At 42.8% G+C, this 12,670-nt stretch overlaps 1 protein-coding gene across 1 annotated transcript in view; it reads left to right on the forward strand.

Annotated features, from left to right (window-relative positions):
* LOC121271380 (very-long-chain enoyl-CoA reductase) overlaps positions 1–12,670 on the forward strand; it is a 61,655-nt gene that overhangs the window by 30,476 nt on the left and 18,509 nt on the right. The window contains exons 4-7 of the mRNA XM_041177351.1: positions 1,244–1,288; positions 2,213–2,316; positions 5,056–5,171; positions 6,364–6,469. Of these exons, the coding sequence (XP_041033285.1) occupies positions 1,244–1,288; positions 2,213–2,316; positions 5,056–5,171; positions 6,364–6,469 (371 nt within the window). The remainder of the gene's footprint in view (positions 1–1,243; positions 1,289–2,212; positions 2,317–5,055; positions 5,172–6,363; positions 6,470–12,670) is intronic.

Consider the following 12,670-nt stretch of genomic DNA (forward strand, 5'->3'; position numbering starts at 1 on the left):
GAGGTTCAAGAAGGTGGCTCACCACCACCTTCTCAAGGGCAATTAGGAGTGGGCAATAAATACTGGCCTAGCCAGCAATGCCCACATCCCATGAATAAATTTTTAAAAAAGCACCTGGTCTTGATTCTTGGTTGGAGTTCAGTCACCTTCTGCAACCTCACCAGCAGCGATTGTTGGCCCACTATTTGACATGGATGGTGTTGCAGCAAGCCTGGTCCTGACCGCCTGACATTCAGTACACACCACACATTCCAACAGCAGAGCATTGGATAGCCATCAGGAGTGAGGAACCTGGCCAAACTCCAGGTAGTAGTGACTGAACCTTTTACTGGTTTGTTTACGGTCCCCCACCACGTATTGCAGGCAGGTGCAAATATGATTTTTATACAATGGTCAATAATAATGGATACAACACCCAGAGCACCAAAAAAGTCAGAATTTGCTGCACTGTCAGCTGAGTGAGCTCTTAACCGGGGGAATCCTTATTGCTCAGAGCCTTGCCTGGCATAAGGTACTGGTTCAGCTAGCTACCCTTAAAGATTTCAGTATGTTCTCTCAACTGCCCAGTGTCTCCTTCAAGGGTATTAGTAATATTTGGGCAGAGTAGATAGGGAGAAAAGCTTCCCTCTTGTAAAGGATCGAAAACAAGAGGACACATTTAAAATAACTAAAAAAAGACGCAAAAGTGATATGAGAGAAAACTTTCACACAGCGAGCGGTTAAGGTCTGGAATGCACAGCCTGTGTGGTGAAGGCAGGTTCAACTGGAGCAAGCATTCAAAAGGGGATTAGAAGAGGAAGGATGTACAGGGTTACAGCGAGAAGCTGGGGGAATGGCATTAGGTGAATTGCTCGTTTGGAGAACTAGTGCAGGCATGATGGGTTGAATCATCTCCTTCTGTGCTGTAACAATTCTGTTTTGTTGCTTTGATAGGAAGGGTGCTAAATACAGTCATCCAGTCTTCAGGGAGCTAGAGCAAAATTCCTGAAACTTGTTTGCTGTTTCTGCCTGAAATGAACAGAGAGCTTACAGCACTATAACTGGCAACTTTGAAATAACAATACAAATGTGTCATCGTTGCTGCATTTTAGCTGATATGAGTCTGCCTGTATAAACATGGAAGTTTTAAGTGGTGGGGACTGTATAATGGTTTTTCAGTATTTTTAAGTTATTCCTATTTGCAGGTACTATACTCTGACGTGGAGATAAGTATTAATGCACTTGGCCTGTTTTTCTCTTTCAGATGCTCAATGGTATCCTGCCAGGCAGTCCATCAGGCTGGACCCAAGTAAGTTATAGATTGATCCCAACTTCGGGAGGTACTTAGGCTGGCACCAAGCAGACTAATGACAACAACACCCTTTTCGCCCTTAGCCTCGGCTGCCCCACCCATACTCCCAAAGCTTCCTCGCTTTCCTACAGACAGACTGTGTGCACCCCAAGTCTGTCAGTCAAACTCCATAGCAGTAGTTGGGTTTGGAGACTCACGCCCATGCTGATGTGTGTCCGCAGCCTTTATCACCAAGCAGGCTGAAATAAAACCACTCTATAAAGAATATGTAAACATATAAACTAATCCATTCCTGTTGCCCTGCGATGCCCCATTAGTGTCCCACTGTGATGCAGTACTGCTCTTGTTCTCCTGCGAGCATATCCTTAAGAGGGTACCACGTAGATTTACCAGAATGGTACTGGGGCTAAGTTAGTTAGATTATGAGGACAATTTGCATGGACTAGGCTTCTAATCTTCGAATTTAGAAGATTAAGGGGTGATGTAATTGAGGTGGTAAAATGAGAAGTTGATGGAGTAAATAAAGAGAAACTGTTTCCTCTGAGAGTGTTCTGAACAAGGGAGCATAAACTTAAAATCAGAGCAAGTCCATTCAGAGCTGATGTCGGGAAGCACTTCTTCACAAACAGGGTGGTGGAAATCTGGGATTCTCTCCCTTAAAAAGCTATTACAGCTGGGGACTAATTGAGAATTTCCAAACTGAGATTGGTAGACTTTTATGGGTATGATATTAAGAGATATTAAGCAAAGGCAGGTAAATGAATTTGAGTTAAGATATAGATCAGTCAGAATCTAATTGAATGGGGGAACAAGCTCAAGGGGCTGAACAGTCAGCTGCTGTCAAAGTTATTGTGTGTTGGGAATTAAGAGGGAGCTGCCTTTCTGTGTTGGGTCAGTGTGAGCTGTCTTTGCTTTTTGCAGAGGGCAAATCATTAAGGGACGAGGAAATCTTGCAGAACCTCCCTGTTGGTACCACAGCTACCCTTTACTTCAAAGACCTTGGTGCTCAGATTGGATGGGTTACGGTAAGTTGTTTTTTTTTCGCCTCTTCAATCATAAACAAATCCTTTTGCCGTATGACTCTGTGCACTCTGTACTGGAGACATTTGCCTTTTATGCTTCCAATGTACCGTTGCTGCTACTGCTGTTTGCCATGCATATATGATCTCATAGCTAGTGTTTAATTTATAGTTGTCACGTTTGAGGTAATTTAGACTCCTAAAGCCTTGTTCTCTTGCAAAAGAAAGACTTCCATTTGTATAATGCCTTCACAGCCTCGTGGTGTCCCAAACCACTTTGCCACCAGTGAAGAAGTACTTGATGTATAGTCACTTTTGTAATGTAGGAAACAACAACCAATTTACACACAACAAGCTCCCACAAACAGCATTATGATAATGAGCTGATAACCTGTTTTGGTGATGTTAGTGAGGCATAAATATTAGCCAGAACATCAGGAAGAACTCCCTAGTTAAAATAGTGTTGAGGAATCTTTCGCCCCCATCTGATGGAGCCTCGGTTTAATGTTCTATCTAAAGACAACACCTCCAACAATGCAGCACTCCCTCAGAACGGCAGTGCTAGACTATATTTTGTGCTGAAGTCTCTGGAGTTAGACTTGAATCCACAACCTTTTGACACCGAGACAGCAGTGTTGATAAAAAAAAAGTCTTGAATTCATAACAACCCCTTATCATAAGTTCTTTAAATATTTCAAAGCACTTTGTGTACAATGCAGTATAGAGACTTCTGGCAAAAGTCGTGGCCATTTTGCACACAGCCTAGAGATGAATGTTCAGTTAATTTTGTTTTGGTGGTGTTGGCTGAGGGAGGAATGTTCTTCAGAATACCAAAAGCTCCCTGGCTTTCTTTGATATCAATCTAAACAGAGAGATGGGATAAAAGCAAAAAACTGCAGATGCTGGAAATCCAAAACAAAAACAAAAATACCTGGAGAAACTCAGCAGGTCTGACAGCATTTGCGGAGAGGAACACAGTTAACTGTGTTCCTCTCCACAGATGCTGTCAGAGAGATGGGACCTTGGTTTAATGTTTGATCAAAAGCACGATTCCACCTTCCCGTATAAACATCTTGCCCAAATTGCTTGATGATAGATTTGTAAGCGGAGCTGCCCCATGAATTGAAATCTGCCTTTTCATTTCTGCCATACTAAGTTACTTCACCCCAACACTAACAATTAGCACAATCCTGGCGAGTTGTTTTTGCAGGAGTGGTTGTAGGATACCCATTATATTTACTGCAGTATTGCTAGCTTTTTTTTCTGTGCACTGTAAACTTCTAACTGTGTTTTTGGGTGAAAATTGATCACTCTGTCTACTTAAACATGCCAAAGTAACCCATTGATTGGGTTGTCTGAAGGACACGATAACTCACAATACAAGTTCAGATCTTTTTTTTTAAAATAGTAATCCCTATGAAGGTTGAAGAGGATTCAATAGTTACTTTCAAAAGGGAACTGAATAGACACTTAGAAGGGAAACAGTTGCAGGGCTATAGGGAAAGAGCAGGGGAGTGGGACTAAATTGGCTAGCTTTTTTAAAGCTGGCAGAGGCTCGATGGGCTAAATGGCCTCCTGTGCTCTGTCATTCTGCTGTAGTATGTTAGCTGGATTGCCTATTCTGAGCTAACCAAATGACAGCTTGAATTTGAGAGAGAACCTTACTAATTAAAACCGAAGTACACAGGCCCTGCCAGCAATGCTGGGTTCCCACTGGGGTGTTTGCCTGGACTATGTTCCATCCCAGGAGTGGGTCATGAACCCACAACTTTTTGATTCCAAGTCATGAGTGCTGCTAACTGAGCCAAGCTGGCACAAGTGGGGCATATATTGCATTATAGAAGCACAATCAGCTCCAGTGATGTCAAATGACTATAAATTGCACGCTTAAATGTTAAACGTAGCCTTTGATTGAAAAGTCTTACAATATAAAAACTTAGCCATATATTATGCGGTTCTTAAGATCGCTCACAGAGGATTTTGGTTTCAAATGCATAATTGAAATTTGTATGTGAACTAAACAGAACCAAGAATCCTTGGAATATTCCCTCTGTGTTTGCCAGCATTTCTCTGGTGGATCCAGGTTGGCACTAGAATCACTGACTGCAGTTGCAAGTGAGGATCTGAATTAGCAGGAAAGAGATGAGACATTGCTTTCGAAACAGAGAATGCTGGAAACACTCAGAAGGTCAGGCAGCATCCGTGCAGAGACGAACAGAGTTGATCAGAGTTTCAGGTTGATGACCTTTCATCAGGACTGAGAAAATTAAAGATGTAACTGGTTTTAAGCAAGTACAAAGGCAGTGCTTTACTCACAAATGCCCCTTTAAAGGAACATGACTAATTGAAGGAACTTAACTATAAAGGAAACATAGCAAACTAAATGATTGCCTGGCTCTAGATGCACATCAAACACTCCAGTTTCTCACCAATTGTGGAGGGATGCTTGTGTGCTATGTATCCAGGGCCACTGGACGAGGACAAGATGGCAGAAGAGTGTCAGGAAGCCAGAGCAAATGGCCCATCTCCCCCTAAGGGGGCCTTCCCATCCTGGACCTGTAGATGCCCAACTTAGCTAGGCCCAGGAAGAGACCCATTCAAAGGTCCTCTGGTTGTGTCCCCTGCTCCCCACACACTCCCCAGTCAGTGACCAGGGTTCAGGAGCGTGGGACTCGATTGAAGTGAGCAGCATCCCTTTAAAAGTGAAAGTACAGCGTGTGACAGGTTTTGTTATTTTTTTCCCAGGTGTTTCTCACTGAGTATGCTGGGCCTCTGTTGATCTACCTGCTCTTCTATTTCCGGCTACCATTTATCTACGGTCCTAAATATGCTTTCACCTCAAGTCCCCATTCAGTTGTGCAGTAAGTTGAATGTTGTTTAGCTCAACAGTTTTTTTTACTTTACTAGCTATCCAGAATTAAATGTGGAAAACCCATGTTGACTGCAGTGGTTCAAAAAGGTCCACCACAACCTTCTCAAGGGCAACCAAGGATGGGCAATAAATGCCAGCCTTGCTAGTGACACACATCTGAAGAATAAAGTGTTTAACCTGCACAAAGTGAGAAGTACTTCCTCTGGGCCCAATTCAAGACCAGCTGGTGTATATTTTTACTTACACCATGTTTGCATGGTTTTGCTCATCCTGTCCCTATTGCTTCTCTTCTGACTGCAGTCGTTTCGCACATACTGGTTCAAACCTCTTGGCACCAAGTGTGGGCAGGCTATGGATTTGCAATGGGATTATCTGGTAGCGATGGGCAGATGACTCTGGTTGATCCCAGGACCATCTCGTCGGTGTGTCTTTGGTAATGTTGGTTAAGGGGAGAACGGGAGAACTTGCAACTCCTCTACAAGTAGCACCGTGGGATCTTCTACGTCCACCTGAACAGGCACACTTGGTGCTATCTTTCAGACCAGACATTATGCCAACAATGTACAGGCCCATCAATCACTGTGCTTAATGTGATTGGCAAAAGAAACTTTTACACATTGTGTGGTGAAGGCAGATTCAATTGTGGCTTTCGTAAAGGAATTTGATAAGCACCTGAAGGGAAAAGAATTGCAGGGTTATGGGGGAAGGATGGCAGGGGCGGGGTGTGGTGAGGCTAAATAAGCTCTCGTAGAGAGCTATCATGGGCACAACATGCTGAATGGCCACCTTCTGTGCTGTAATTATTCTATTATTCATTTCGGCCTGTTATTGACTTTGCTGTTAAGGCTGGCATTTATTACCCATCACTAATAAGACTGGATGTATCTTGCAATGTATAAAGGGGTTTTGGTCATGGGTTATTTTTATGACATTACTTGGTTGGGGGGGGCGGCGTGGTTGATGGTGCATGGGAAGGGCTAGAATTTTGTAGAGCTGGATGGAGCATTGCACTTAGAAAATTGTAGGGCTGAATATGTCTCAGTGACCGCTCTACTAATTCGCTTCACAAACTGTTTCTTTAATACAGTCAGTAACCCAATAGGGTAGGAACCATATTAAACAGTGCTTTACCGGATAGTAGTGCACATTAACCCTAATCTCACTATCTCTCCTTCCTGCAGCCTTGCCTGTATTTGTCACTCCTTCCACTACATCAAGAGGCTGCTGGAGACTCTGTTTGTTCACCGGTTTTCCCACGGTACCATGCCATTCCGAAACATCTTCAAGGTAAAAAGTGACCTCCTTATAATGCTTACCTTCTGGTTATCAACAGAGTTTTCTCATCTGTTTTAGAGTTCTTAATCTGCTTGGCTCTGTTGTGGACTAGCCCGACAGCTGCAGTACTCTAGAAGAGGAGGAGGTTCCTTGAGCCTGCTCCATTCAGTTAGATTATGCTTGACCTTTTACCCACTTGTTCCCCAAATCTTTGATACCCTTACTAACAAAAATCTATCTCCATCTTCAAAGCTCCAGTTGGCTCCACCAAGCACTACCTTGACATGATTTTACTCTTAAATAGCCAAGCTCTGATTTTTAAGTTTATTCCCCCATGTTCTGGACTCTCCCACCAGAGGAAATAGTTTCTTTTTGTGTACCCTATTGAATGCTTTGATTGTTCTAAACTCTGTTAGATGACCCCTCAATCTCCTATACTCGTGAATTTAGAAGAAACTTTATGCAACCAAGGGCTGGATTTCACAGGGGTGGGGATGGGTGTATTGCTTGTGTCTCCCCACTGCCTGTAGTGATAGTGCGCTGCTGGCAGGCTCTGATGGGCAGAGAGTGGGACTTCGGCCCCTCAGTGGGAGGAAGTCCTGCTACCAAGAGCTGCCAGCCAGTGTGATTGACCAGCAACTCTAACAGTGTCAGCAGTGCCAGAGCTGAGTAGCAGGCGCTGCTGGGACTGCAAGCTGTCCCACAAAGAACTTTGATGGATCCTGGAGCTAGCTAAGTCCTGGAATGTTAGGATGTTGGGGGTGGGGGAATCAGGCAGCCTAAGGAGGGTGTATGGGGGTGGGTTTTAGAGGCCACATGGGAAGGAACAAAATAACATTTTGAAGGGGGTTTGCCCGCAATGAGCAAAGGGCCCCCACCTCGCCACTTCCTCCCCAGCTTTCCAGAAATATTTTTCAAAAGTGGGCTCCCCACTCCTGCCAGCCTGCCCATGCCAGCCATTTCATGGCATGAGCAGTGTGAAATACGGGTCAATTGGCTTGGTAGCCAACTCAGTTGCCTGTTTAAAAATTTTCTTTAAAAAGTAATTATTTTTCCCATTTTCCGTGCCTAGAGATGGTTCTCTGCCATATCTTCCAAGTTTTGGTGTTTGTGTGGCTGTGTATTTGCTACCAGTGGCACTATCATGACACCAAATTCAACATAAACCAGCTGGTTCCACCATTGGAAAGGTCATGACTGAATGATAAAGTTGGTGGGGGCAGTGTGTGGAGGGATATTTATACAGTTTTGTTGGACCCGGTTTGATGACTTGTTTATGTGTTCCTCATACCCCTCTGTCCCAGTGTGAGGAAGGACTGTATTGCACATTCAGTATATACGTTGAAGCGAATGGTCAGATTAATGTGAGCCAGTTTTGGACCAGTGTGACACACTTTCCTCGCCATTCAATCTGTCTTTATTTAAAATTAAAACATATATTTTGGGGAAGTAAAAATGGGAAATTCAGAACATACTGAGCAGGCCTGGCAGTATCTGTGGAGAGCGAAACAGTTAGTGATGTGGCAGATATTAAACAAGTAGAGAGGCACGGAAGGATGGGAGGAGAGGAAAGACCAAAAGGGTTGGTCTGTGATCAGGTGGAACGATGGAGAGACTAAATGACAAAAGGAATGATGGTGCAAGGCAAAAGGAGATGGTAAATGAGACAGGCAATGAGACCAAAGATGGGTCTAGAGGAGGTGCAAATGGGCAAAGCAGGATCATCACTAATAATTGCTATCCAAGACAAACATACGCCCAAAAAGATGGAGACAGATGTTACGATTTGGAATTTTGAAGTCGACGTTGAGTCTGGAAGGCTGTAAAGTGCCTAATTGAAAGATGAGGTGACCATAAGACGTAGAAGAAGAAGTAGGCCATTTGGCCCATCGAGTCTGCTCTGCCATACAATGAGATCATGACTGATCTGATAATCCTCTACTCCACTTTCTTGCCTTTTCCCATAAACCTTGATTCCCTTACTGATTAAAAATCTGTCTATCTCAGCCTTGAATATACTTAATGACCCAGCCTCTGCGTAAAGAATTCCACTGGTTGACTATCCTTTTGAGAGAAGAAATTCCCCTCATCTGCCTTAAATGGGCGACCCCCTTACTCTGAGATTATGCCCTCTGGTCCTAGAATCTCCCACAAGGGGAAACAACCTCTCAGCATCTATCCTGTCAAGCCCCCTAAGAATCTTATATGTTTCAATAAGGTCACCTCTCATTCTTTAAACTCCAATGAATACAAGCCCAACCTATGCGACCTCTCCCAGTAAGAAAATCCCTCCGTACCCAGGATCAACCTAGTGAACCTTCACTGGACTGCCTCCAATGCCAGTATATCTTTCCTTAAATAAGGGGACCAAAATTGTTCACAGTATTCTAGGTGTGGTCTAATTAGTGCCTTGTATAGTTTTGGCAAGACATCTCTTTTTTACTCCATCCCCTTTGAAATAAAGGCCAACATTCCATTTGCCTTCCCTATTACCTGTTGAACTTGTACGCTAGCTTTTTGGGATTCATGCACAAGGACACCCAAATTCCTCTGTGTTGCAGCCTTCCGTAATCTTTCTCAATTTAAATAATATTCAGCTCCTCTATTCTTCCTGCTAAAGTGCAAAACCTCACATTTTCCCACGTTATATTCCATCTGCCAAGTTTTTGCCCACTCACTTAACCTGTCTATACCCCTCTGTTGACTGCTTGTGTCATCCTCACCACTTGCCTTCCCATCTATTTTTGTGTCGTCTGCAAACTTGGCAATAATACATTCATTTCCCTCATCTAAGTTGTTAATATATATATTGTAAATAATTGTGGCCCCAGCACTGATCCCTGTGGCACTCCATCCTGAGAATGCCCCCTTTATTCCAGCTGTCTTCTATTAGTTAGCCGATCCTCTATCCATGCTAATATACTACCCCCAACACCATGGGTTCTTTTATTAAGTAGCCTTATTTGCGGTAGCTTATTGAAAGCCTTTTGGAAATCTAAATATATTACATCTACTGGTTCTCCTTTATCTATCCTGCTTGTTACCTCCTCAAAAAATTCTAATAAATTTGTTGTGCATGATTTCCCATTCATTAAGCCATGCTGAGTCTGCTTGATTAGATTATGTATTTCTAAATGCTCTGCTATTACATCCTTTATAATAGACTGCAACATTTTTTGCCAGTGACAGATGTTAAGCTAACTGGCCTATGGCTGCCTGTTTTTTTGTCTCCCTCCCTTTTGAATAATGTTGTTACATTGGCTGTTCTCCAATCCTCTGGGATCTTTCCAAAATCTAAGGATTCTTGGAAGATTACTACCAGTGCACCCACTATCTCTGTAGCTACTTCCTTTACTATCCTAGGATGCAACCCATCAGGTACAAGGGACTTGTTGGCCTTTAGCCCCATTAGTTTCCCTAGTACTTTTTTCTCTGGTGATAGTTATTGTATTTACCCCCCCCCCCAACCACCCGCCACCATTTTGACCCTTGATTATGTAATATTTTTGGAATGCTCTTAATATCTTGTACTGTGAAGACTGAAGCAAAGTGTTTATTTAGCTCCTCTGCCATTTCCTGGTTCTCCATTATTATTTCACCATCCTCATTCTCTAAGGGGCCTATGTTCACTTTGGCCTCTTTCTTCCTTTTTTATATATTTAAAGAAGCTCTTACTGTCTGTTTTTATATTACTAGTTTACCCTCAAAATTTATTTTCTCTCTATTATTTTTTGATCATCTTTTGTTGGTTTTTAAAACTTTCCCAATGCTCTGGCTTACCACTAATCTTTGCCACATTCTGTTTTCTTTTCTTTCAACTTGACACTGTTCTTAACATCCTTGGTTAACCATAGTTGGTTTATCCCCTTCCTGCTGTTCCACAGCTTAGATTGAGTTTCACTGGAATAATGCAGGAGGCTGATTCGAAGTGGAGTGGAGAATAATTTTCTACTTTGTGGGCGTTTTGAGTTGAAGTTCCAGTTTTAATTCTTGGGACTTGTGTTATGATTGGGCAGTGTTGGTCTGGTCCCAGCTGTAGTTCCTTTTACCACCCGAGTGGCTTGCTAGGGAACTGAGGATGTAAAATGTGAGCCATTCAGTGTGGGACTGACATGAGTGATGCCGTGGCAAAGGTATGATCAGCGATGGATGAATCCATTCTCTTCCTGTCAGGTTGCATGTTGTAACTGCCCCTAGGAACAGGAGGAAACTATTCAGCCCCTCAACTCTTGTTCCATCATTCAGTCAGAATTTCTGACCTGTATCTCAACTCCATTTACCTCCATTGATTCTGTAACCCTTAATCCCCCTTACCTGACAAAAATCTATCAATCGAATTTTGAAATTTTCATTTGTCTTCCAGCCTCAACAGCTTTTTTGGGAGGGAGAGTTCCAGGTTTCCACTACTTTTGTGTGAAGTGCTTCCTGACATCGCCCCTGAAAGGTCTAGCTTTAATTTTTAAGGTTATGCCCCCTTGTTTTGGACACCACCACCACCCCCACCACCCCCACCCCCACCCAGGCACCAGCAGAAATAGTTTCTCTCTCTCTCTACCCAATCAAATCCTTTTAGTCATCTCCAGGTCAATTAGATCATTTCTATTTTCAAGATAACGCAAGCCGCATTATGCAACCTGTCCTCATTATTTAACCCTTTGGGGTTGAAGGGAACACCATTGTCAGTAGTTACAGAAATGGCATTTTTGTGGCAGGTGGTAACTTTAACTGAAGCCTGTGACATCCCTCAGCAAAAATGGGTTGTGCATTCCTCTGGCACTGGGAGGTAGTGACCAGTTCAGATATGTTGATCTACACTGAATTTGATCTTCCCCTTTTGGTGCATCCTCCAGATGCTATCATGTTACTTGCGGCATACGTGCTGCAATGCAGTCAGCCTGAACAGAATGACATGAGGCCTTAAGCTACTCATCAACCTGTTCAATTATATTTAAATTTACTTGCGAGTTGGTTCTGAGTTTTCTTTTATAGAGATTGCAATGTTAGGCATTTCTAATTGTTTTAAGTATGTTGCCAACTGCCTCCTGACCCCAGCTCATACAGCCTCCAGTACCCAGCCCAATTAGCTGTTCCTCATGCATAAGCTGAGACAGGCAGCGGCGGGCTGTTCAACTGTGAAGGGCATTATAACTAAGTCACACACATGAAGCTTCTAGTAGAAGCCATTGTATAGCACGTTAGAAGGACAACGCTTGGTGACTGTCTTATTTCTTCAGTCAGCACGAGAGAAGAGTTAAGGTGGAGATAAGGTGCCACATCAAAAGTTATTGTGGAACATAAAAGCATGTAGTGTAGGAGGTAACATATTGGCATGGATAGATGATTGGCTATCTAACAGGAAACTGTAGGCAAAAATGGGCCATTTTCTGGTTAGCAAGATGTAACAAGTGTTGTGCCACAAGGATCGATGCTAGGACTTTAACTGTTTACAATTTAAATAAATAACTTGGATGAAGGGACCGAAGGCATGGTTGCTAAATTTGCTGATGACACAAAAATAAGTAGGAAAATTAAATTACTACAAAGGGATATGGATATAGGTTAATCGAGTAGGCAAAAATCTGGAAAATGGAGTGTAATGTGGGAAAATGTGAAATTGTCCATTTTGACAGGAAGAATTAAAAAAAAACAGCATATTATCTAAATGGAGAGATTGCAGAGCTCCAAGATGCAAAGATATCTGGGTTCAAAGGGCATGAATTGCAAAAGGTTCATATACAGGTACAGCAAGTAATTAGGAATGCTAATAGAATGTTATCATTTACTGTGAGGGGAATTGAATACAAAAGCAGAGGTTGGGCTTCAGTTATACAGGGCATTGGTGAGAACACAAATAGAGTTGTGTACAGTATTGGTCTCCTTATTTAAGGAAGCAATGTTACTGCGTCGGAAAGCAGTTCAGAGAAGGTTTACTCAACTAATACCAGGAATGAGTGGGTTGACTTATGAGGAAAGATTGAATGGGCCAGGCTTGTATCCGCTGGAGTTTAGAATCGTAAGAGGCGACTTGATTGAAACATATAAGATCCTGAGGGAACTTTGCAGGGTGGATGTGGAGAGGATGTTTCCTCTTGTGGGAGAATTTAGAACTAGGGGTCATTCTTTAAAAATAAGGGTTGCTCATTTAAGACAGATGAGAATTTTTTTTCTCTGAGGGTGTTTTTGGAACTCTTCCTCAAAGGGCAGTGGAAGTAG

The sequence above is a fragment of the Carcharodon carcharias genome, chromosome 30 (genome assembly GCF_017639515.1).
Source record: "Carcharodon carcharias isolate sCarCar2 chromosome 30, sCarCar2.pri, whole genome shotgun sequence".
Classification (NCBI taxonomy): domain Eukaryota; kingdom Metazoa; phylum Chordata; class Chondrichthyes; order Lamniformes; family Lamnidae; genus Carcharodon; species Carcharodon carcharias.